We start from the raw sequence: 27,003 nt of genomic DNA, 5'->3' as shown, positions 1-27,003 counted from the left end.
TCATACCCTTATTATCATTCAAAAAAGTAGTTTTTGCATGCACGCCCTACTCAAATGGGTAAAAGAAGCGATAAGTTACGACATGAAAAAAAGAAGAAGCACAATATGAACTTTAAAACTCGAATAAAATGAGTACTAACCTAGTTGCTTAGATTGGCCCCACTTGCAGGCTTGTATTGACCTTAATCAGACATGTCATCCAAAGAGAACATTATTGGTTGATGATCTTAAACCGAAAAGCAATGACTTGAAATGTTCATGGCTCTGATCCAACACTGACATATTATTCTCCAAAAACTTATGTTACACACGAACCCAAAAGGTGTCATTTGGTTGATTGATGCCAACCAGCCCATCTTCAAAGATAAATGTCCACCCTTGCATAATGCCTCATCTTCTTGTGATTTCCAATTGACACTTTTTTGTGTGGTTTTGGAGCCATATTAAACAACAAAGAAAGGGGAATGAACACAATTAAGAAAGTGAGAAAGGAAAACATATTGAATTTGGTGATTCTTTAACAAATTGATTGCTATTTATAGAGTTTGAAATGAGTTTTAAGGGTGGATCTGATTTAGATCATTTTAAATATTATTTTGACCGTTAAATTTTAATTTGGGTCATCGAATCCTTGTTTTTTTTTTTTACCGTTGAAATCAATCAAATTTAATATGGGTAGTTAAATTTGTATAATTGTGTTTAATTATAACGCCAAAAAAGGAACAGATTGAATAGTAGTCATTAGATTCCAACTTCTACGTCACTAGTAGGCGACACAAGGCAGGAAGAGGACAACTGACATGCGAAGGAAATTTTACAAATAAAAAATCTAGTCGTTGGATTCACTAGCAACTACGTAGTATACACTCATTAGTTGGAGTGGCCGACATAACTGAAGAGTTGGGGCCCACTTCTGTTAGCTGCACACATGGGCTCCTTCATTGGGCACCACTTTTTTAGTCCATGCCAAACATCAGGCTAAATTTAGCCAGCCTTATTTCCTAGGCAAGTTTTTAGCTCCATACAATATATGGAGAGGCTAGAATGAGGAGGTTGAGTGAGGAGGTTATTTGAGGAGGTGAAATCTCACCATCAACAACTAAAAACAAAGTACATGGGGGGGTGCATTGGGGGGTCCACACCCCTTTTGATGGTGAGATGGGCCTCCTCAAATAGCCTCCTCACTATAAACCCTCATTATAGAAGCTCCCATATAATGGGTTGGAGATAGGTTTCAAAATAAAAACCTTAAATTTGGATTTTAGCCCTTTGGGTTGGAGATGGCCTAATAGGATTTATAAGGCCAACTATCATTTTTTGAGTTTTTTTGGGTTTGTTTATAGAAATTAAATGGTGTAGGGTTTATTTATAGTTTTGGTGCTAAGAATGGGTATATGATTAAATATCTTTTTTATTTTTTGGGTTTGTTTATAGAAATTAAATTATGTATGGTTTATCTATATTATTAGTGCTAAGAATAGGTATATGACTATATACAACGAACAAATCATCTAAAAGTTTTGAAACAATACAGACAGGAGCATAATCAAACACACATAAGCCCATATCGAAGTTATAGCTTAAGTTAGCTAAACAATCAGCCATGCCATTCTTCTCCCTGTAAACATGGAGGACTAAGCAGTTACCAATATGATTTATCATTTCACAACAACTAGATTGGGTCAGTGGGTTTGTTGTGAATCTGGGGAGAGGACAGATTTTAGAAGCTGAAGTTTGGGGGGTTTTCTTTGGGTTGCAGCTTGCAATTGGCAAAGGTATTAGGAACCTTGTGATTAAAATGGATTCCACTGCAGCTGTTCTCCTTATCCACAAGCATGCCTTGCATGCTCACCCAAAAATAAAACAAAAAATCTTAGACCCAAGGAAAAATCCTTTCAAATGGCATAAGTAGGACCAAGGGGAATCATGCCAATCCAAACTACTAAATAGTAAGTGATAAGCTGTCTTGACAGAGAAAACCCCATTAGTTGAAGGTCTCCAAATTTGAGAATCTGGTAAAATACCAGTCACTCCCACAAGAATATTGATAATCTGTGGTACCAAGGTTTCATCCGGAGCATCCCTCAACTTATCCACATCCCACCATTGATTTTTGAAAAAACTGGAGGCAGTACAATTGGTATCGCAGATTCTCAAGGCCCCCTCATGCTGCAATAGAGGGCAGTCACCAAACCACCTATCCATCTAGAACTTCACAGTTTCACCGTTACCAATCCTCCACACCATTCCCTTAGGGGGTATGTCCACCCCATGAAGCACTCCTTCCCAGGTAGAAGAACAATTTTGTTTTTTAGATAGGTATGGGTCCTGAATAGAAGTACCTCTCAAATATTTAGCCTCATAAATCTTGGACCATAGGCCATTATCCTTGCTCTGCAACCTCCAACCAATTTTGGCTAAAAGAGCATGGTTCATAACTGCAGTTTTCTTGAACCCAAATCCCCTTTGCACTTAGGTTGACATACCAAATTCATTGGCAAAGGTGAACCTTGGTTTTGTTCTCATTTCCTCCCCAAAAGAAATTGCGATTCAAGTGATCCAGCTCCACACAAACACTCATAGGCAGCTTGGTGGTTTGCATAGCATAAATAGGGATAGCTGAAGTCATGTCTTGACTTAAAGTAGCCCTCCCAGCATAGGTAAACCATTTACACTTCCAAGAGGCTAGCCTCTTATGCACTTTGTCAATGAGGCAATAGGTAGACCGTTTCACTTAGAGTGGAGAAGAGGCATGCCCAAGTACTTTTCCAAATTAGTTGTCAAAGGAGAGCCACAAATACAACTAATTTCCTTGGCAATCACCTTAGTGGTATTAGGAGAGTAGAAGACATCAGATTTTTCAAAATTCACAACCTAATGTGAGGCTTGACAGAATTTTTCTAGACAACTCTTCATCACTCGAGTCTGCTTAACAGTAGCTTCAATGAACAAGAGAGGTCATCAACAAAAAATAGGTGAGAAACAACAAGACCAGATTGAGAAGCTTTGACAGGTTTCCAAAAACCCTTTTGAACCGAGTCAAAGATAATATGAAACAATTTCTTAACACAGAGAACAAAAAGATATGGTGATAAGGGATCACCTTGTCTAATTTCATTCGAAGGGGTGAAAGAGTCTGTTAGCTCCCCATTAACGCAAATTTGGTACTTTACATAAGAAACATAGCTCATGATTAATTTGATAATGGACTCAGGCAAAGTAAGCTCCACTAGCACTTGCTTAATAAACCTCCAACTTAATCTATTATAAGCTTTGGATAGGTCAATTTTCCATGCCACAAACCCTTTTTTGCCCTTAGACACCTTAAACTTATGCAAGAGCTCTTGCGTGATGAGGATATTATTAGTTATATGTCTCCCAAGCACATAACTAACTTGGTTAGGACTGATCAAGTTAGGTAAAATGGGTCTCAAGCAAGCCACGAGGACCTTAGATATCACTTTATAGAGAGTAGAACAAAGACTAATAGGCCTGAAATGAACCATAGACTCGGGGCTCTCAATTTTAGGAACAAGAGTGATAAGAGTGGAGTTTAGATTGTCAAGAACACTACCCTCAGAGAAACATGTAGTTACCAAATTTAACATGTCTAGATCATATTTACTCTACTGGTTTTGATAGAAGCAAGCAAGGAAGCCATCCACTCCAAGAGCTTTTAGTCCAACAATGCGAAACAAACTCTCTTTTACTTCAATTAAATCAATCCCTCTACTTAGAGAAATCAGGTTAGCATCTTCAATTCTAGGGAAGAAGTTTGGAATAGAAGTATTCATATACACCACACTATTTTGATTATAAAGCCCCATAAAAAAGTCAACTGCCAAAACTTTGATGCCCTTAGCCTCTTCCACAAAGACCCCGACACTATCCTTGAGCCTTTCAATTTTATTTCTTCATCTTCTCATCACAGTAGTGAGATGGAAGAATTTAATATTACAATCCCCATCCAACAACCATTGCAAGCGAGACTTTTGCTTCCAAAACACAAATTCTTGTTCAAGGACTTTGTTGAAATCATCCATAAGAGAAATCTCTAAGGAGCTCAGAGAACGGTTAGGACCTCTACATAAAGCCAGACGTATCCCATTTATTATGGCTAATAAATTAGTTCCGCTGTCGTAGATGACCAAAAAAATTGGTATTCCAGCGCTTGAGAGGCTCAATTAAGGATAAAGTTTTGTTCAAAGCAAAATCGGTAGCTTATCCCCAAACCTGAGCAATTAAATCATCAAAAGTTTCACGTTTTAACCACATAGCCTCAAAGCGAAAAGGCCGATTGAGAGGGTTAGTAGAAAGGCAAGAATGAACAAAGATTTTAATAGGATTATGGTCTGAGGTGGTTCGAGGCAGATGTCGAACATGAGCATCCACAAACATCCTCCTCCAATTTAAATTACAACCTGCTCTGTCAAACCTCTCATGAATATTTTTAGTCCTCCAAGTAAACCTTGGCCCAGAAAAGCTCAAATCAACCATATCATGGCTCTCAAACCAACTCTTTAAACCTTTAAACTGATTAACAGGGACTCCTCCCATCTTATTATCCATGCTCAACATCTCCTTGAAGTCCCCAGCTAGCAACCAAGGTAACTGATGACAACTAGAAGCAAAACTTAGATAATCCCATAACTTCGCCCTTCTACTGGTGCAAGGATGGGCGTACACCCCAATAAAAATCCAGGGAGAATGATTTTCCAAAGTCACACAAGCAGTAATCGATTGATCAGATGTCCCAAGTATCTCTACATTAACTTTGTTATTATCCCATAAAAGCCACAGGCCACCAAAAAAGCCAATAGCATCCACAATTTCAAAACAAGGGAACCCTAAAGATTTAACTACTGAAAGAGCTTTCTCACCACTAATTCGAGGCTCCCATATGAACAACATATCCATATGGTGCGTACGAATCGAATCTAACATATTATTCTTAAACCTTGCACTAACAACACCTCTAACATTCCAACACACTACATTCATGATTAGAAATAGGAAGTAAGAGGAAACCAAGGTGCAAAAGGCACACAAAAAAGAACAGCAAAGGACCTCACTTAGGCACGGTTCTTGTTTATGCCATACTTGACCAAGTAACTAGAAGCAACTCTAGGCAAGGCAAAAAGTCCCACATTGGAATATTATAAGAAGTAAAGACTCCCATTTACCTATAAAAGGAGACCACTCTCCACTTAGGAAGGGATCCCTGGGCTGGGCTTCTCACTTCTTACCTTTATATTTGGGTCCAACCCCATGTACAAATGTAAATCCACTATTATTATAATAATGAGAATATACTTCTCTGTGGACGTAGCCCATTCATTAAGGGTGAACCACGTATACCTCGTCTTCTGTATATTTATCGTTTGCCCAAATCTTCACACACATATTGAAGGTCCTCACCTTCACCCATCATCCATCATACCTTATCACTAAGTTGGGCCCAAAAGTGTTGAACCATTTTTGAGCATCAACAGTTTGGCACCGTCTGTGGGAATCGACACAAAAGGCTTCTGTCATTCTCCCCTTCTTCAGTGCCCTTCGACACCCCTACAATCAACATCACCTAATTTGCCATTCGGCAATACCATACTGGAGCTATTGTGAGTGCTAAGGCAGCAACATGCAGAAGACAATTCAAGCCCAAGGGAGGCCCACTTGGCCCACTTCCATAAGATAAGTGGCATGTTCATAATTTTCTACATAAATTAATAATGAAGGAAAGAACCACCCGTGGGATCAAGGAAAAGCCAACCAAAATATGGCTATCACTTTGCATGCCTTGCATGACCAAACCACCATCTCATTTCAAAGTGCCGTTCAGCAATACCTCCATTTCAAGTCCAAGGGAAAGCCTGCATAATTCATTCCAAAGAGATAATGGCGAGTGCTGAACAGTTCCCACCTTCAGATCATGAGCCCTTACCGTTTGACACCCCTTTGAAGAGTAAAATATGGGGACTTGAGCTTGTTCTACAAGCTTCATCATTTCGGCGTGAGCGATGCCTTCGGTACCCCGCCATCATTCGGTGTGTGCGATGCCTTTGGCACCCCGTCATCATTCGGCGCGTGCGATGCCTTCGGCACCTCGTCCTGCCAATTGGTGAAATGAAAGCAACTAGTTGCTACAACTACCGTTCAGTACCTGGTGAATATTGGAGAGATGGAAGCAACTATCCCATGACAATCCAAAACTGCCGAATGGTAGGAAGAGAAAGTCACACATGGTGATGCCTTCTTAGGAACATCACTCTTCAAAAAGAGCAGAAGACATCTCTCCAAAAATCTCTAACGGCACCTAGCTGCCATCCCTGCCTCATGCGCCCCTTACATGCCAATTGGAACCAATGATACCGTTTGGCACCCCAAGCGAAGAACTTCATCAAGGCACCCATGCCACATGATTGAGAGGATAAAAATATGTGAAAAGCATAACATCTATGGAGGAATTGAAAGTCACAGGTGCTGATGCCTTCTTAGCAGCATCACATCATTCTTTAAAATTCTGCCCAATTGTCGAACAGTAACTTCACAATTAGCCTCAATAGGCCTACCTCTCACTCTTCCCTGAAAGCACATTACCAAACAACGACACACAATAGACCCACCATGCCTTGCTCTTAATGTGTAGTTTTGCAAACTCAATTCCAACTTACCGAACGGTAAGGTGGGAGCAACTCTTCAATGGAAAGCCAAAGCTACTGAACAGCAAGCTAGTAGGAGTCTGCCAAGTATCAGCCAATGATCCATGGTGCCGTACAGCTCCTATGCCCACAAAACCATCTACTTCAAAAAGCTCAAAGACCAGGGGATAACCATGCTAGCTTCTTACTTAGGAGCTACCGTTCAGCACCCCATGTCAATCAATTGCTCAAGATTTGTAAGATGTCCAAGTCAAGACAAAGAGGCCACCTCTAATACATGTATGGGGCAACTATCTATGGTGACGTACGATGCCCATGCCTTGATGAATGCCAATTCCAAGTTCTCTTGTCAAAATACCGAACGACACATCCATCCAGGAGATTGCTCAAGCCACCCAAAAGCCTTGAGAGACCATCCATCTCCATGTCGTTTGACCAGCTACTAAACGATAGCCATGCCACTGGCTTTCTCAAAACACCCACTTGGTCGAAAAATCCAAACGACACATCATAGCCTGTTGGAGCGCATGTAAACTCTCAACCTGTCGAAGTGCGCTGAGGAGAGATTCAGCGGAGAGATTCAGCTTTTGCTCGACATAATTGAGACACCTCAATCAAGTAACGTGCCCAGACCTCCAATTGATCGACAATTCAGTGCTCAGCAGCTTCTGATCGGTGCCTACAGAGGATGAGAGGCCCTATTCACGGCTTGCAAATCAAATTACCATTTGGCACTCCCTCTCTTCTCTACCACAATCTTTCAAACCATCCAAGAGTTCCGAAAGACATTACCATTCGATACCACCCACCCAGCTCTCTAATGAATGGTCTATCCAAATAGCAAAGCGCAGACCCAAATCTGCCCTAACCAAACCTTGCTAAACGACACAGTCAACCTGTTGAACCATGTGGGATTCATCTCCAAAATCTAAACCAGCAAGTTGGAAGTATCGTACAGCAAAATCTCTATAATCTACCCCTCCGATTTCAGCAGCCACGATCACCATTCTCCAAAAAAGATAAGTGGAATAATCCTTATCTTTTTTATCTTTTCGTTATTTTGTTGAGATCTTATTAGGCTCACTTGTGGTTCAGAATATTGCCCATTTTTTGTGGTCCAGAATATTGCCCATTTTTGGATGTCTTTAAAGAAGTTGCATGCCCTTCCCCCAGTCGGCATCTCAAAACAAATACAAATGGCGTACAACACACCCCATCAAAGAAATTCAAGAATTTTCTATGGACATCCATACACCTACCTTTCAGTAGGACATGATTGAGCTAAGTAACGTGCCCAGACCTTCGGCTGATCGGCAATTCAATACTTTATGCCTCACAGCTGATGACAGCCCCTGTCATGGCTCCAAAACCTTCCGAACTTGCTGGAGTTGATTCATCTTCAGCTCACTCCGTCAAAGCCTCTCGAGCCACCACAACAACTATCCTCACTTGTCTTACCATTCGGCGAATCAAGACAATTGAGCGAAGAGACACACCCGAACCAAGACTTGCGATTGCAAAGCCAAGCTTACCAATCGATAACTCACAAACGTACAGTTTTTCTTCATCTATAAACAAAACAACAACAAAAAAAGAGAGAAGAAGAGAAAAAGCGTGCAGCAAAAGAAGAAGAATGGATACAAGTCCATGTTTTCCTTCTTTGAAACTCCAAGGAGTGCAACATGCCATTTGGCACCACTTTATCTTGCCTTTCGGCAGTTAGTACTAACATGCCTATTCGGCATCTAGCATCAATGGACCTTCAGCACCTTGTTGTTCATTAGAATGTTTCTGTCATTGACAAAGTGATCAAGTGGTACAACTCATACCACATTTTTTTTCGGCAATCAACATTAAAATCATGGGCGAACTCCCTTCAGCAGCTTACATCAAGCCCTTTGGTGGTGTAGATGGTGCATTATACGGCTTGGAAGAAGCCTAAGGTGTTGCTCAGTCAATGCACTGAAAATTACAAGTCCCCAACCAAGAAGTACCTCCTTACTTGAGAACTTGGGGGACTTCTGTTTATACCATACTTGACCAAGCAACTAGAAGCAACTCTAGACAAGGCAAAGAGTCTCACATTGGAATATTATAAGAAGTGAAGGCTCCCCCTTACGTATAAAAGGAGACCACTCTCCACTTAGGAAGGGATCCTTGGGATGGGCTTTTGACTTCTTACCTTTATATTTAGGTCCAACCCCATGTACAAATGTAAATCCACCATTATTATAATAATGAGAATATACTTCTCCGTGGACGTAGCCCATTTATTAAAGGTGAACCACGTATATCTCGTCTTCTGTATATTTATCGCTTGCCTAAATCTTCACACACATGTTGAAGGTCCTCACCTTCACCCATCATCCATCATACCTTATCACTAAGTTGGGCCCAAAAGTGCTGAACCATTTTTGAGCATCAACAGTTCCTTACTCTAGTTTCGATATGGCTTCATTGGAGCAAATAGTTGAGCACCTCAGGAGCATTGATTGTCAACACCTAACCCACATGAAAGAGCATTGTTTCTCTTTAGTACTATGGTTTTCTTTCCTCTAGCGATGTTATGATAATTTTTTTATTTATTTGCAAGACTTTTATGTGTTAATGGGTCTAAACCCTTAACTTTTTGGTTTATGTTTGTTGTGTTCGGGTGTGATTTCAATGAAAGGGGCAGTTCATTAAGGTCTGGTTTCGATTTGGGGTCGTTGATTTTCATTGTTAATGCGGGCTTGGTTTTTATTGGTTGCAAAACTTTAACCCGCCATAAAATTTTGAACAAAGCCCTTGAACTGGGTTTTTGATCTTCATTGTTAATGTTGAGGTGTGAAACTTGACGTTCGTGTTCTTGAACCCGAAACCCCTTCAATCTGTTCTTCCGCTCTTCATCATAGCTTCTTGTACTTCTACTATTAGCCTTCTACTACAGAGCTTCTTCTTCTACTACTACTATATTAGTCTAGTTTCTACTTTTAGCCCAGCTACTTCTTCTATGGATCCAATAGTTGTTGTAAATGCAATCTTATCAAATGAAATAGGGATGGAAGTTCATAATGAACCGGAGCTATCTCCAGCTACCATCATTAATATTTTATAAATGTATTACGATATTGGGTGTGGTACTCACTTTTTCTTTCAAAGTCTATAAAATATTTTTTATTTTTTATTTTTAAATCTTGTGCAAATTTTGATTTCTTTTGTTGTTGAAATATTCATATATAAATAAATAACTTAACATAAACATACATTAACACAAAATAAGTAAACAGAAAATTAACACAAACTAAATTACTTCATGAAAAAAAAAATTAGATCCCCAAATATAAGTCCTAGATACATCCCATTGTGTGAGTTTACCTTTAGAGCCCGAAATATTCCACCATAGCTCTAAATGGGGGCTCTATCTACCATTTTTAGAGCTCCTAACAATGGGGTTCCATTAGGATTTTATTAAATTTTTTATGAAAAAAAGTTTACGGGGAGGAGAGTTGACCCCATCCCAGGACCAGGGCATACCAAGGCCAATTTGAGGACTTACAGAGGGAGTTTGAGACCCCTTTTTGGTTTTTACAGATTACTCATCAAGAGGGATTGTCGACAGCAGGACTCCAACCTAGGCCTTAATAGCGAAGAGAATGATCCTTACCAACTCAACCAACCCTTGTTGGCTGCTTCTACTAATCGTTTTGTATACTTTCTTTTTTCTTCCGACTATTGCCATCGCTTCTTCTGACTACTAGATTTGTTCACTTGATAATGAGGAACGCAACTAGGATAACTTTCCATCACCTGAGCCCTTCCCTCCTTATGTTGGTTAACCCAAAGCCTTCCCCTAACTAAAGGCCACTTTGGCTCTAGAAGGTATTATCATCTGCAACAGACAAGTCATTTTTGGAACAAAAGCATAGTCGTCCATCTGATCTTCCTAAGGAACCAGACATCCTCCAACTACTACCCTCTGTAACTTAACTAGGAATAGAAGGAATTCAAAAAACAAAACAAAAAAACTGTATATAAAATATATGAAGGTACATAAGGGGCACTTTTAAACATTAATTTTAAACCTTATTCGGGCAGAAGTACACTGTGCCAATAGTAAACAAGTTTATTGTTTTATACATAAAGTAGATAACTGTTTGAAACACGTTTCTTATGTATTGAGTTCAGTTCCTCTAATGCAGCTTCCCAGGTCCTGAATGCAGTTGAAGTGTCCTGCTTGGTACAACCTGAAGAACCCCAGGTAGTTCTGCCAGTAGGAGTAGAAAGACAATGAGTATTATCAATGATCAGACATCTGGGACTCATAACGTGCATAAAGATGCATACCTGTCATTTTATAAACTTAAAAATGCCAAAAATTGTGCAGAATTCTGTGAAGTGCATGATTTGTGTATTGAAAAACTGATTATACTTCTTTTCGTTTATTAATGGGGGAACGGGATTCAAACTTGGGACTTCTTCCAATACTGGGAAGAAAGGTATCATTACACTCATACTTCAAAATATGACAAATGGCCCCTTTTAAAAGAAGGGTTTTTTTTCCCTTCTTTTGCCTTCATCTTTGGCAGGAGAAACAACTAAACTCACGTTGGCAATATAATCATCCTATCCTAAAGGAATCATAGAATACAAAAAACTAATTACTCATACATGTTCTTCAAATGCCATATACATTGTTTCCGAAGGGTCAAAACCAAATTTCACCCAAAATGTTAAAAAACCAGACACTTACCAATCATTTCGGATGTAACTATGTCCTAAGTTTCTAACTCTATTTCAGATAATTGCCAGCCTAGAAACACAAACAAATGCCATGTTTTACTGTAGGTTTCTCTGCAAGGTCAGCTAAGACACCAGTAATTCCTCTACTATATGTAAAAGCTTATGAAACATGTCAGCTACTAGTCAGTATTAAGCATGTGCAAGAAGCGTTGTACAGCCTAAACACAAATAAACCATTATGATACAAATCAGCAAATAGACAGTAGATGTTTTACCATTGGGTTACTCATGGGGAAAAATCGGTAGCATAAAACTGCTTTTAAAAAACTTACAAGCTAAATTTGAAATTCTTTAGAACCACAGATATTGCGAATCAACAACTGGAAAAGAAGAATGGATGGTAGAGATTATATATTCAACGATAAACAGCAAAACCATGATTTAAGGTTTTAGTTTATTTTTATTTTCTTCCACTTCAAAGGCACAAAACTTTAAAGCTCAAGTAGGTTAGATCCAATAGTACGGGCAAAAGTGCAATTGTAGGCTAGCCACCCTGAACATGGCAGAAAAGTCATAACGAAAGTAGCCACACTTGTGGACACAAATCAGGTCTGGGGTTCAAAACAAGCTAAACACAAGCCTGCAGAGAGCAGCTATCAATCACTAGACACCAAATTCCCTAAATATAAGCACTCAAAGAACCGATACAGCATTTGGAAATGACAAGCGGATTCGAAATAATCTAATCAAGCTTGTAACCACATTACAAAAAAAATATATATATATTCACATTAACCATGTCTAGATATTTCTCAGGGATCAGATAAATTAATAGCATTTACCAGTAACTGGAAGAATAGTCATCATGAAACCTAGAAAAAACAAACAAAAAAAAAACTCGCACCAGCATATTTAGATAATTTCGTCATAGAAAAAGAGAGAGAGGACTGACTTGAAATTTCCTCGACCTGTTGAGGAGTGAGCTTAGCGGAGAATCCACTGGCAGCCGTCTTGTAACTGTATATCAGAGCCCCCTTCGCAGCCTCCTCACTATGTATACAACAAAAATTCACAATTACCAACAAATTAAAATTTATAATTTTTTTTAAAAAAAAAAACACAAACACACACACAAATTCACACAGCCATGTTCATTTGATTAATTTTCCTTTTGATTTTCCAGGGAAACAAACAGTAGAGAAAGAAAACAGACGGACCTGCCGAGGACGGAGGCTAAGGTTCGGATGTGGTAGGACTCAGGCTCCTCATTTTCGAGAGGCCTCTCAGTGTAGACGATGTGGACCGCCGATTCGGAAGAAGAAGCGACGGATTTGGGAGCAGAATCGGCCATGGCGAAGAGAAATGCGAGAATCAGAAGCAAAATTGATGAGAATAAAGAAGCAGAAGCTGGAGCTTTGTATACCATTCCTTGTTTTTAAGAGAGCCCCAAAGGCAAAATCTTATCAGGATTTCAATTTGGGAACACACTCCTCTTTTATTGGGTAGCTTAACCATTAAGTAATTTACTTTTGCCTTGGAAATAACTCCGTGTCTGTCTCTCTCTACCTTTTATGCCTGCCTCTTGGCCTGCACCGTGGAAGCTTCTTTTTCATTTCCTTTAACTCTTATAGATATTTATTTAGAGTTTTTTTTATTTAAATCCCCTATTTTTCTTTGTTTACTTCAATACTTAAATCATTAAGTTCTTAAGTTTTATTATTATGTAAAAGACAAAAAGGATCATCCAACTTAATATTTAACCCTAGTACATCTATAATTCTATATACACACCCCACCACTCTTCTTCTTCAAATTATGCAAGTAATTTCTATTTCGGTGGAGGTGGTGTCATTTTTAAAAATGAATGATGGTATTTTGGGAATTTATAAAATTCATTAAAAGCTTAGTTCTGCTTCTTTTGAAAGTAGCTTTGAAACCCAACCCATAGCCTCCTTTTAAAAGTTGTTGTCAAAAGACCACTGCTTTTAAAATAATCGAGATATTTTATTTTTACCAAACACCTTAAAGTGAAGTAGGTTTTTGACCAAAAAAAGTAATCTCAAACGAAGCCTTGATCCCACCATTTTCAAAGGGATTAGGAGGATAAGTTTTAGTCATCAACCTCTTATAGATAATCTCCATTCTTCCTTGAAATTAAACAACACATCCATATCATGGCTTGAATGCACATAAAATGTAGGCATTTTAATAGTCTAGTCTAGTCTATCAAACAAGCCCTAGAAGTTCCAACAATTTGCGACTATATTTACTTCTCTAAAAACATATAAAAGTTCAAAAAATGCTCCAGTCGAAGAAGCCTCTGGGTACCATTAGTCTATGACAAAATACTCCAAGAAATATTATTACTAGTATTACCAGAATTCAAAATGGTCATATTTACCAAATATTTGTTTGGATTTTTCTTTTTACAATTCTTTCTATAGACAATATTATGCAGAGCATATTACAATACATTACAAACCCAAGCTCTCTCTCCACCGGTTATCGAAACATAATTACGATAAGGCTATCATGCACAGACAAGTTCCCAGATTATGATGTCCACAAGGAGTGCATATCATCCAATTGACTTAACTTGGTGGACTTGAGAGAGATTTTGTAAAGCTCCCTCAGCTTTTCAGCATCTCCAGACCTGTTGGATATTGAAGGTGGCTGAACAGGAGATTTGTTCGCACGTGCAGCAAGCGCCACAGCCAACATCTTCTTCAAAAGCATCTGCAACTGACTCCAAAACTTGGCAAGTATCTCAGAATGATCAGTTTTCAAAGAGTCCGAATCTGTTTCTGACACATACCGTCCTTCGAGCATGTAAGACAGAGCTGATTCCAACATCTGGAAAACAAGCAATATTTCAGCCTCATTCAGTATTTGAGTGCGAACAACAGTAAGGAGGCTTCAAGTCATGGCAGATTATAACGCTAGATTTTTTTATTCATGTTGCCGGAGAACAATAAAATGCTTAACAGGCCTAAATACATAGGTTAAAACCACCTGCTAACAATTTTATTTTATTTTTAATTTTCTATAACAAATATTTAGTAAGTGCGAAGGACAACATAAATACACGAGTACATGTGGTGGACCTCAGTATCAAATCCGTTGATCAACTTCCTAATCAACTTACATCTCTAATCAACTTACATCTCTAATCAACTTAATGTCATGATCCAAGATGATAAACGGAACAAGTCAGCAAGTGAATCATCAAGATGAATCAAAATGCTGAAGCCAACACTCAAAAGGATAAGATCATAAGAGTTCTATAAAAAGGAACAATTCAAGAATAAAATCCCCTTCTTAGCATTCAATTCACCTATCCAATCCCTAAAATGTGGTGCAATCCATGCATGCATATGCATACCAGATACTTTTTAGTCTTTGTCTGAGTTTCAAAAAGGGGTGAATAAATATTATTTGTTAGAAGCAAAATTCAAAATTTTCAATAAGTATTAAGTTCAAGAACATACTGCATTTGAGTGTAAAGGGCTTGAAAGGCTCAGTGAAAGAGCTGATCTTTCTATAAGAATAGTCAGGTACATGGTAGGATGCGTCTTGGGGCCATAGAAATCCATGGCCTTTTGCAAGTTCCTCTCTGCCAAGGCTGCGTACTGCTTGACCCGTTGGAGAATAGTGTTTTCACCTTTGGATAAGCTGCTTTTCTTATGGTCTGGCTCTAAGAACTTCAAACAACAATCCCTTTGGTAGCAAGCCAGCTGAAAATAGGCATATGCAGCCTCCTGTTTCCGTAATTCGCCTAATGATTCATAAACAGACAGTGCCTCCCTAATGGCAGCATTGGCTGAAATCTCATGCTTACGTGATTCTTTTCTTGATTTTCTGCCACTAGGACTAGTGGAATCAACATGCACATCTCCCAAGACTCCAGCTTCATAAACTTCCACAGATATATCTTCTCTTGCCAAGAGCATTCCGAGCCTCAGATATGTATGAGCAAATTGTGTATATACCTCAGTCCTCAAATTGTTTAATTCAGAGCCAGCAGCCTCTTCAACCAACGCTTTGAGTTCCACTTTTGCTGCCCCATAATATTTAAGTGATTCACTATATTTTAATTTTGCAGTCTCTAATGCATGCTTGTATGCAGTTCGAAAGATTGCATGCGTCTTGAGACTATCAATCTTTGATACCATCTCTTCTGCCAATGCCCGTCTTCCATGCCCCAAGTTACAGTTTATTAATATGATATTGGTATGATCAGAGACTTCCCTGAATGCTTTTATAGCATCTGCAAAAGCAAATTCAGCTTTGTTTAGTTCTTTCCTCTCAAGCCTATTTCGACCAAGTTCATTGCATACCCACCCTTTCTTTTTCATTATAGATTGTAATTCTGCTGAACTAGATGGAAGACCACCTAATGCCTTTCTAGCTTCTTCATAACAGCATAGGGCTTCAGAAAGATTGCTTTCAGCATCTCCAACTGCAGGACCTCCAAGGTACTTGAATATCCCACCATTTTTCACTTTTGTTGGTTCTCCCAAAGCAGCATTAGATTGAGAGGCCAGTGTCGACCCCATATCATGCATCTCTAGGATGCCTTCTAAATTGTTAGAAGATTGTACTGTGGTTTCACCATTTCTATTTTGGTGTAAATATTCACAATCAGAAACATTTATGTTCTCCATTTTCAAACAAAGATTATCATCTTCAGGGTCTCTTAAAAGTGGGTAGGCGTTGCTCTTAGCATATGGTCTTTTACTGTATTTCCTGCCACAAGTTACCGAGCGCATATCACGACGACTACTACTTGCACTGCTACCACTGCTTGCCCTATCACTCTGACAGCTGCAATTTACCAGAGAACATGAACTGCAGTTCTGCGTATACTGTCCCAGCTTCTTCTTGAGCCTTTTCACTTCTTTCACAACCTCAGATGACACTTTCAACTCTCTAGTAGAATATTTTCTCTCCTCCATTGCAGGGATCATACTATCCTTGGCAATATGGAATTCAACATAAACATCTCCAACTAGTGTCCATGCCTTGGCCCAGAAGAGGTAGATGGAAGAGAACTGCTCAAACGAAAGACAATCATCATTGGAGTTGGAGCTCAGATCCTCCAGATCACTATTAGGTGATCTTGTCTTTTTATTTGTATAACTGAATTTTGTCTGTGATGAAAAGCAACTACTCATGGAAGAAATGAATTTTGTGTCTTCAAGATGTTGAGGCATGGATCCATAAACAGAACAGGCCAATTCTACAACCTTTAAAGCTTGATGTAACTGGCCATCCTCCTTATAAGCTTGTCCAAGTGCCAAATACGATTCTCCAAGCAAAAGAACAAGTTTCCACAGCTTATGGTCCAATTTTGATGTTGGAAGCCATTCCCGAATGTCACAAACTTCAATACAGTCAGCATCACCACATGCACAAACAGAAAGATTAACAGATGAAGGTGGCCTATCATGGGTTTCATTGTCCTGGCCCATAAACTTGGATTCAGTAGTCTGCAGTTGGCGCATCCACCTAACAGATTTAATAGCCTGAGAAACATGATGTATTGCGGCTAGTTTAGAGGAGATTGGTTCAGCAACAGTTTGAACTACATGTGTGGTTGTTGCAGGCGATTTGCCAACTTCAGAGCTTTCATCGCCAGAGGAACTTAGTGCAGCTTCTGTGGAACCTCCAATGTCCGTGCCACCTGCTGCTAACAATTTTCTTGGAGAATATGCATTTGCTTCTAAAGCCATCTTTACAGAAGCATCACTTACTGAATCTTGAAAACTCTGTCCATCTTCACATGAATTTTCCTCTCCAACAAGGGAGGGTACTGGCTCATGGACTGACAATTCAGAAATGCTACTCAAAAAGTCTGAAGAATCTTCCTCAGCATCAGTAACTGTAAGTTCACATTCTACAGGCAGAGCATCAGACGTTAATTCCAGCTCTTCATCATGGTTCAAAATAAGCCTTGCAAATTGTTCATGTGCAGATGCACGTACAACCTATTCAGCAGTACATCAATTATAAGTTACAATTTTACTTGTGACTTAAATTAATTTTAAAAAAAATTCCTGAATTAGTAACCAAAAAATAAAAAGAAACATAACACAGTACCAAATGATCTGGCTCATCTAGGAGTTCCAAACATTTTTGGAAGAACCTGGCACACTTTGCCATATTATTTGGAGCCTGCAGAAATTCAAAATAAATTAGTAACAACTTATGACAGGATCAGGGGAATGTACCAAATACAATAGACATATTTCTTCCACACCACTGAAAGTGAAAGCCTGTGAGCACTTCGATACAATAGAGTCCCTAACGAATACAGGGAATCACTTCTCCCTTGATGCAACACAGAAGGCAGGGAGCTTGGGCTATCATCACAATCATTAGAAGAACGACTCTTAGGAATCACAGAAAGATCGAAGAGCTGAATGACATCTTCCCCAGCACTTTTATACAGCTGAAATTTTGAAAAGTTAATGAACGTTAGCATTGAAATTTCAACAATAAAGCTCAAATGAAAAAGAAAACAAACGAAAACCCAGTTTCACAAAAAATTAAATCACGTCAGTACCCAATAAGCTCCAGGATCTTGCTTGCAGTTTTCTTGAAGGAACCTCAGAACAGAAAGGCCATTTTGCTGTACCACATAAGGATGAAAAGCAGGAGCGCCATCCTCAGAGATCCCCTTTAGTAGAAAAATATCATCTGTTTTCAGAAGCTCATAGCCCTGGACAACACCATTTTCATGATAACAGATGGCCATCTCAGGCACACTAGCCATGACATTGTCCAGCCAGGCTTCAAGCCAAGTTAATGGTGTAACCTGTTATCAGAGAAGAAGAAGAAAAAAAAAAAAAAAAAAAGAAGAAAAAAAGTTGGTATGCAAACCAAAAAAAAAATAAGGGAAAGAAAAGGGCAAGATTTGTAGTAGGCCACTTCAACCTGTCGTGAAACATCCCAGAGATGCAAGCTAACAGCAACGTATTTTTCATTACTGAATAGAAGCAAGTCACTTCCGAGGAGCATGCGGAAATTGTGAAATTGCCAAAACAAAACCCTTAAAAACCCATCATTACCAACTCTTCTATGTTTTTCAGACTCTTGTATTGCGCATCTGGACTTCTCACCAACTTGTGAAGCCTTTTTAACAGGATTGCGTCCCTTATTTTTCTTACCCTTCTTACTGTCCCAAAAGAAATCATCCCTTTTAACCTCTGTGTACTCTGGACAATGATTTGATTCTTCATCCCCAGCACCATTCTCATGCTGTCCCACAAACTGAGTATTCGCTCCAGGAAGAACAGAAGAGTTGGATTGCTCCGGTGATGGGGCATGATGAGTTGGTGGGCAATCACAAGCTTCCATTCGAACTGAATGCATAGCAAAATTTAAAAACAAAGATTGATCTGCACATTTTGATTGATTTTTACGCCGTCTTATTAACTTTTCCCCCTCTTCAATATCAGGCCTACACTTCAGAAAAAGATCAGATAAGTTTCTTTTTCTTTTTAAATGGAGGACAAATAAAATCCCGCATTAGCAAATACAAACCCGGTATTCAGAACAAGTGTCTGTCCAATACGATGAACTTCAATTGATAATCGAGCCTTGGAATATGGCATTTTAAAGATCTGCTTCAGAATGTCAGCTGGAGCAATGACATCAATCTCATCCCCATACTCAACCAAACCAGACACAGCAAGGGCCTCACATTTCCTAGCGAGATTTGATGTAACAGTACCACCATCCCAAGCTATATCTGCCAAAGTTGAAGCACCAAAAATAACACCATCCATGTTACAGCTTCAGAAATCAAATTAGATAAGTAAAATGCCATCAATAATTAAATGCCTATTACTATTAGCCTATGTCTATTAAACTATGAATCAAAAAAATGACCCTCAAATTCCAATACTACCACATATTCCATAAAATTGTGAGAAACTGAAACTAAATGTTAATCAGTTTTGAAATTGAAAGAGAAATGTACATACCTCCAGCGGCCTTGGAGTGCACGGCAGCAATGGGAAGAACCTTGTCCGGGAAATTTGAAAGCAGTGGAGGACTCTTGAGGTCTGTCTCCGTCGGAAGCATTCGATACCGCGGAGCACTCACTCTGCAACCAAAATCAAACCCATAAAATCAAACTCAAAATAAAAAAGAAAATTATAAATAAATAAATAAAAACACAGAGAGAGAGGTGGGGAAGAAAGTACGGACGTTTGGCGGGAAGGAATGAGAGCAGAATCGAAAGAGTGGAAGGCTTTGTCGGTGGGAACAGGAATAGAGCCGCAGAGGAATCCGATGGGGTTTGGCCTTTCGATTTCCAATTTGCCTATGCACTGAAGCTCTCGAGAGCCCTCTGAGCTTGATGCTACCGATGCCCATGGTTTCTCCATCACTGGCTTCTGTTTTGAGTGTGCAATCGCAGACCTCGAACCCTAGCTAGGGTTTCAAATTCAAATTCGCGTTCTTTTCTTTCTCAAGCTTTTGCAGACTGTAGTCTGTTGTTGAAGCTTTTCTTTTGGGTACGGTCTCTTTCTTCTTCTGGAAACTTCACTGAAATGAACTGGCTCTCACATAAGAGCACTTCCACCCATTTGCCACGATAAAGGGAAGATACTATTCACATGAATAGTGGCAGCTCCTGTAAAAAGCAAAGTGTGTTTCCATCTGTTGCCATGGCAAAGGGCAAATACTATTCACTTTTCGTTTTTTTATTTATTTTACATAAACAATTAATTTGGAGAATATTTTCGGATAAGATTTTGAGTTCCTGTAAATATTTATTATAAAATTCATATCTCATAATTTGAATAAGATTTTCGGTTTCAATTTTCAAATTTCAGATAAGATTTTCACCCTATAAAATTGTGCCACGTGTCATCTCTATTTGCCTAAATCTCTCTATAAAATCAGAGGCTCAGCTCATACATCTCACACCAGATCTTCTCTATCTTTTAATTTCTCAGATTTTAGATTTCATACTTCACTCTCAATATCAGACATGAGGAGATGCTTGGAGAGACAAGAACGAGAAATTAAAGAAAGAAGGCGTAGACGAGTTGAAGAAAAAAGAGTGCATCAAGAAGAAGATGAAGCTGTTGCAATTGCAGTGGGTTTGCTCGATCAACCAAGCCAAGGCCGCCGCTGTGGTTCACAAGTCGGGCGTGGCCCGAACTTGGACAGACATAGGCATTCCCGGGGTAAGAATCTTTTGGAAGATTACTTTATCCCAAATTCTGTGTACTCCAATGTTGATTTTCGAGGGCGATATAGAATGCAATCCCATTTGTTCAATAAAGTCATGCATGCTGTTTGCAATTACGATGCATACTTCGTTCAGAAGTGTGATGCTGCTGATGTTTTGGGGCTTCTTCCGGAGCAAAAGCTTACATCTGTTATACGAATACTGGCGTATGGTTCATCTACTGATCAGGTGGATGAGATTGCTAGGATGGGGAAGTCCATTACTCTTGAGAGCTTGGTCAGATTATGTGATGCAGTTGAAACTCTCTACACCAGGGACTATCTCCGCAAACCTACACTTAGGGATCTCCAAAGGCTTCTATAGAAAGCCGAAGCTCGAGGTTTTCCATGCATGATTGGAAGCATCGACTGTATATACTGGCAATGGAAGAATTGCCCAACTGCCTGGCAAGGAGATTATGGAAACAGGAGAGGGCAAAAAAGTATCATCCTCGAAGCTGTTGCTGGATTCGATACATGGGTTTGGCATGCCTTCTTCGAGTTTCTGGATCTCAAAACGACTTGAACGTGCTGGGTCAATCCCCGGTATTCAACGATGTCTTGAGAGGTGAAGCCCTGAATATCACCTATGAAATCAACAATACCGTCTACTCGAATGGGTATTATCTAGCAGACGGCATCTACCCGAGGTGGACCACGTTTGTCAAATCAATTCCGCATCCCCAATTGGAGAAGACAAAATTATTTGCTGCCTATCAAGCGGGTTACAGGAAAGATGTCGACAGGTGTTTCGGTATCCTCCAAGCTCAGTAGGCAATTATTAGGGGTGATGTGCGTATGTTTGATGAGGAGGTGTTGAGGAGCATTATGATGACTTGCATCATCCTCCATAACATGATTGTGGAGGATGAGCATGATTATGATGCTCCAAAGGTGTACGAACCGAATCCCATGAACACGGCCTTGACAAGAATGCATGAAAGGCCACATTGGGCATAGAATGTAACATCCCTGACCCAATTTAATTCTTAGGTGAAATTACATTTTTGCTCTTGGGTGCAAGGGCAATTTAGTAACTTTTTGTTCGGGAAGGATTTTGGAGAATTCACTGGCACTGTTGTGTAGAGCTCGACGATACGAGTTCGTAGACATGCGGCAAGCCCAATTTCGAGTTGTAATGAAGGAGGAAAGGTCTAGAAACAAAAAGGACGCAGTGGGATTTTTTTAATTTGTTACTGTAGCAAACATTACCGCTACAGTACCGAGCTTTTTTCTATTTATTTTTCTTTTCTTCTTCTTCCCCACATCTCTCTCTCTCTCTCTCTCCGTCGCACATAACAAGGCCAAAACTTTGGCCAGCAATTTCTTCGCCGTCCGACGACTGTTTCCGGTGAAATTGGTCCCAAAAGTTTCATATCGATGTCCCCTACCTAACCCAGCCCTTTTCGCAGCTTGAAAACCCAAGGATTTTGGACTGGAACGACTGGAAGTGTCGGTGGTTTTTGAAGTTTTCGATGCGTTCCCGATGAGTACGACCACAGAAACCGACGAGTGAGGTATGAAAATTCATCCCCTCATCGTGCTCTATCTGTTTATGTAGTTAGTTTGGGTTAATTTTGGAGTTTTGAAGATTGATTTAAATACCCATATTGGGCCCACGGTTTTGGCCGTTTTTACCCATTTCTAGCCACTTTTTGGCCGGGATCCGAGACCAAAAGTTGCTCCCCTTGTTAGTATTGTTATAAGTATTGTAGGGTGTTTCGAGAATTTTCCATCACTGGAATTTTCTCAAGCTACCCACTCGCTGCCGGCATTTATATAAATTTGATTACTTTGATTATTAAGATTATGAAGTTATATTGTGTTTTAATATTGGATTATAGTATATTATGGAAATTGTACGTGTAAACAAGTTTTGGTTATTATTTGAATTATTTTGGGTCTTGTTGGGATTTTGAGATTTGAATATTGTTTTAATTGTGAGATTATCGGGTTATATTATGATATTTGAAGTTTGTGAATATTTTGAGTTATGGAATTTATGCTTTTGAGAGTTTGATATCTATATATGTATAAATATTTGGGTTATTGAGGTTATGGAATTTGTTAATGGGATGGCATCGGCTTTTGCTATGTGTTATGAGATTTCTAGAGAGTATTATCATTATTGAAGTATATGAATTTAGGATTCGGATTGTGGTAATATTGGGTGTTAGTTTGTTGTATGTTTATATTTATGAAATTGTTAATAGTTATCGTTACATAAATGGTTGTTATATCGCGACAGTGTTATCCAGTATTTATGAATGATTTAGCTTATCGTTTATATTTCCAAGTTTGAGGTAGTTATATTTTAGTATCATTAGTTTATGGCTTTGGAGGACTGTAAATGTGCAGGTATGGTCTGAATCAAGTTAATGAGTTTTCGAATTGGTCTCGGTTTAAAAAGGGATTTTGTTTATTTACTTATGAACGGATCTTTGGAAAGTCGAGAAAAGGGTGGGACTATAGTTTTGGGGAAGTGGGTTTGTGGAAATGGGGAATTTTTATGACAGTTTTGAGAAAGGATTTGGGAATTGGGTCGGTTGTCTTCGGTAGAGTCTGTGCACATGACTAGAATTGCCTGTACCTACATGGAGATTACTTTGTAGGTGTCTGACCAGTATATTGCATGTACTCGCTTATGTAGGTGTCTGGCTAGGATATTGCCTATACCCGCTTATGTGGGTGTCCGGGCAGTGGATATTGTATGTACCTACATGGAGATTACTCTGCAGGTTTCCAACCAGTGGATATTGCTTGTACCTACATGGAGATTACTATGTAGGTGTCTGGCCAGTGTATTGCATGTACCTACTTATGTGGGTTTTCGGCCAGTGATTTGCCTGTACCTACATTGAGATTACTCTGCAAGTGTCCAACTAGGATTTTCCCCAGCCACCTGCCCGATTTGTCTACACAGGTGGTTGGCTAGTTTCCCCCATCCCTTGGTCGCCTTCGGATTTGATGATATACCCCTTGGTGGGTGATAGCAGGATATGCGCTATACAGATGGTTGCAGGTATGGTTTCAGGTAAAAGGTTTAGTCTGAAACTTGGTTTGTTTTGGATTCAGATTGTGTTGTAATATAAAGATAAAGAATATAATGGTGGTTACAAACTCAAGTTTGATTAAATATTTCATTATATGAATTGTGATTGTTTTTAGTATGAAAGAACTATGTGTGGCTTGATCCCTTGGTAAGGGTACGTAGGTAACCTAGGTTAACCTAGGTGCAGCCGCAAAATAAACTGCTGAGTTATGCTTTGGAATTTGTGGCTATTTATAAAGTAAGAAACAAATTTGTAGATTACGTTGATATTGCCCTGATAAGGTTGAATTTGAGGCTGGAGGCCCATATGGTAAATTGTATGTGTTAGCATTGTGCATGCAGAAGTCTGGAAATATTACATTGTGATATTTACTGGTGAAAATAATTTGGTAAATGTCCGTTTTTCAGGGAAGACTCAGCCAAAATTTCGGTAGACGTCTTAACCCTTTAACTTTATGAATGAGAGGAAGAGGGTAAAATAGTAGGTGAGTCCAGCATTAGTTGGATGCCAGATAGGTAACAGGGTTTGACACAGATTCCAAGGGGGAATTCGGGTTAGGTCCTGTTGACAGGACCCGACCCAAATTCCACTTTGAAATCCAAGCCGGACCCTGTGCGTGTCCGACACCTGGCAGGTGCTGGACACAATTGACCTTATTGCCCTTCTAGTCAAATTTTCAAATAAAACTGGGGTTTGACTTCTGCCGAAAATTCAACAGAGTCTCCCCTGTAATTAGACCAATCCCAAAGTTACACCTGTCAATCAAGCAAACAAATATACACACCAACTGCCAGCATGCAAATATTTACATTATAACAGTTAAACATACGTTCTGGGGCAATATCAGAGCTCTACACAAAAGATTACAAGTATAAAATAATTATACAAGACCTTACGTTGTCAATGAATGTGGTGAAAGATGGACTCGGTTCGGTGGTGGCGCACTGACGCACAACTACTGCCTAGGGCCGCAAAACATTAAAAAGGTGAGTGGACCAAAAACAAAGTTTTATGAAAATACATAAGAACATACTAACCCCACTGTAAAATTAGTTATAAAACTAAATCAATTCTTATTTATACTCGTACTGAAATCAATGCATTCATATATACATATCTATTGAATCAATCACACACTTGATCAAACATTAAATCATTGAAAGCATTGAAATCAACTTTAAATCTACCACCTAGGTGTACCAATTTATTAATCCGTCAATTCCACTAGTTTCCGTCAATTCCATACTCGTGCCACTGGACTGACACGTCCTCGCGCCACCGGATTGACACGTCCTAGCAGACCTCGGGATACACAAAGTAACTCGACCCGCAATCCTCGCGGGATTTAGGGGACATTTAGTCGACCTGACCCGCGTACCTCGCTCCCACGGTCTGGGTACCTTTAGGACTTGCGGAGCGTAAGTCAAGCATGCTGACATATCCGAAGGCAATTGATAAAACCGAAGGCAACAATTTAATCCGTAGGGAACACATATAAACCGAAGGCAACCTTAATTACTCTTGGGTACCTATGGTGGTTTCTAAGAAAATAAAGTTCCAGAACAGTTCATGAGAAATAAAAATGAATTCTTATTTATTCCTGAACTCTACTGCCATTTTATCTGTTAATTATCTAAAACTCTGGTATGTCATAATCCCTAGGCACTCTCAACTCGGCAGCATATAAAAGCGATAAATCAAGCTATTAAAACTCTGATAAATGAATAAACTCATTCAAGATCAAATAATGAGATTAAATTGCATAAATTCATTTATGGAAACAAAAAGGTCCACTCACAGATGCTCTGAGCTAGCTGAACCCTTTGAAGGTCCCTCCTGTGGTTAACTGGTGCCCGGGTGCCTGAATAACCATCATAATATTTTATTAATAACTCTGCTCAATAATATAATATTAAATTAAAAACCCTGACCCCCGGCTTCTAAAAGTGCGTGCATCACTTTAAAGATCATTCATATGCCCACATTAGCTTTTCTCTCAATGAGCATGACTTAGAAGTAACTCAGGACTCAAAAGAGATAAAGTCCCAAAAAGTCAACTCGGGACCCCGTGGGGTCCACGACCTCCAAATTCCAATATGATAGTTCCTAGAGGTTCCAGTCTGCCTAAGACACATGTCCCGAGCGTTTGGTCTCGATCGGACGGTCGAATTGCTCACGATTGCACAATCGAACGGACGACTGATTTTCCGTAATCCTAACCCTAGGGTTGGCCTTTTCGGAGTATCCAGGACTCCGATTAACGATCCGTTTAATCCTACACAATCCTGAAATTACCTAGATCAACATATTCCAGTTTGACTACGATCCAATGGTCCAAACGTATTGAACTCGGAAATCGCACAATATGTGAGATCCATTCGGGGTTCAAATTTTCTCCAAATTGAGATCCGTAAATTCCTACGTGCTCATGAGGACACGAGGATTATTCTAGGACCAAGAGTGGTCCCCGACACCTAGCTCACGAGCTGCCCACGCGCCGGCAGTGCGTGGGTGTGCATAGTAAATTCCGACGGCAGGAAAATCTCCAAACCGCCAGTCCAAACTCCTATCCTAGGTAAAACACCTAATTTGGAACCACTTTTGTTCTTGGACTATAGCCAAAAAGTGGCTGGAAGTGGCTGAAACTAAGCTCTCAAACTCGGCAGACTTCAACCCTAAACCCTAAACCCTTGAAAATTAACCCATCAAACTTCAAAATCTCTCAAAACCTACCCAACCATCAGCTATATCGTGAAAAATAGTCGAAAATCCATACCTAATTCGTCTGATTTGGTGGCCGGAGGAGGGAGAACAAGCGATGAGAAGTTTGGGCAAAAACCAGCCTATTTTTCTACAGTTTTCCAGCGAATTTGTGGCGTCTGGACAGCGGGGAAGGTCGGGGTTGGGCTGCGGAGGTCACGCCGGTCGAGTTATGTCTGATCCGGTGGTGGTTGGCGGTGTGGCTAGGTGGTTATGGAGGGAAGGGGTCTCGTATTTTCTTCGTTACAAGTCTAATTCGAGTCCACTACGTGTCTACGGACTCGTTTCGTCGCACTCTATGCAATGGTACAAGCGTAATTTCCAAATTCTTCCCCGGTCAAAAATTCAACTTAAAACCTAATAAAATATTCCAAGGGTAGTTTAGTCTTTTCCTCTATTAAATTATTAATTAAATAATAATTCAGGTTTGGGTTGTTACACTTGTCATAGAATCGGTCGTGGGTACCTAAAGGACCTACCGATTTGTACAATTGGGCTAGCCAGTGCGGGCCATAGGGCCTTCCACATATCATGGCGTGAGTGGCAGGTCAGATATGGTACAAACA

General features: G+C 39.6%; 3 protein-coding genes across 4 annotated transcripts; all 3 read right to left on the bottom strand.

Moving 5' to 3' along the window:
• Positions 1 to 4,221: 4,221 nt before the first annotated feature.
• On the bottom strand, positions 4,222 to 5,001 carry LOC110774233 (uncharacterized). Its single transcript, XM_021978771.1, has one exon. It carries the CDS (start codon positions 4,999 to 5,001, stop codon positions 4,222 to 4,224), a length of 780 nt encoding a protein of 259 aa, XP_021834463.1.
• A 5,643-nt stretch (positions 5,002 to 10,644) lies between these two features.
• LOC110774240 (subtilisin-like protease SBT3.3) lies at positions 10,645 to 12,911 on the bottom strand. The gene is made up of 3 exons (XM_021978779.2): positions 12,599 to 12,911; positions 12,334 to 12,431; positions 10,645 to 10,905 (listed from the first exon to the last, which is right to left on the bottom strand). The coding sequence occupies exons 1-3, from the start codon at positions 12,805 to 12,807 to the stop codon at positions 10,832 to 10,834; spliced, it is 381 nt and encodes a 126-aa protein (XP_021834471.1). The 5' UTR covers positions 12,808 to 12,911; the 3' UTR covers positions 10,645 to 10,831.
• Positions 12,912 to 13,717: 806 nt separating this feature from the next.
• LOC110774236 (erythroid differentiation factor-like protein) lies at positions 13,718 to 19,937 on the bottom strand. 2 transcript variants are annotated; one of them, XM_021978773.2, is made up of 9 exons: positions 19,596 to 19,937; positions 19,370 to 19,491; positions 18,927 to 19,134; positions 18,318 to 18,843; positions 17,947 to 18,198; positions 17,641 to 17,832; positions 17,481 to 17,555; positions 14,870 to 17,368; positions 13,718 to 14,234 (listed from the first exon to the last, which is right to left on the bottom strand). In XM_021978773.2, the coding sequence occupies exons 1-9, from the start codon at positions 19,772 to 19,774 to the stop codon at positions 13,935 to 13,937; spliced, it is 4,353 nt and encodes a 1,450-aa protein (XP_021834465.1). In that variant the 5' UTR covers positions 19,775 to 19,937; the 3' UTR covers positions 13,718 to 13,934. The 2 variants fall into 2 exon arrangements, with proteins under 2 accessions (XP_021834465.1, XP_021834466.1); XM_021978774.2 differs by having other exon boundaries at positions 17,644 to 17,832.
• Positions 19,938 to 27,003: the final 7,066 nt, after the last annotated feature.

Source organism: Prunus avium, chromosome 8, assembly GCF_965620075.1.
Source record: "Prunus avium chromosome 8, drPruAviu1.hap1.1, whole genome shotgun sequence".
Taxonomy (NCBI): Eukaryota; Viridiplantae; Streptophyta; class Magnoliopsida; order Rosales; family Rosaceae; genus Prunus; species Prunus avium.
Note: the sequence above shows the minus strand (reverse complement) of the source record. Positions and strands in the feature narration are given on the sequence as shown.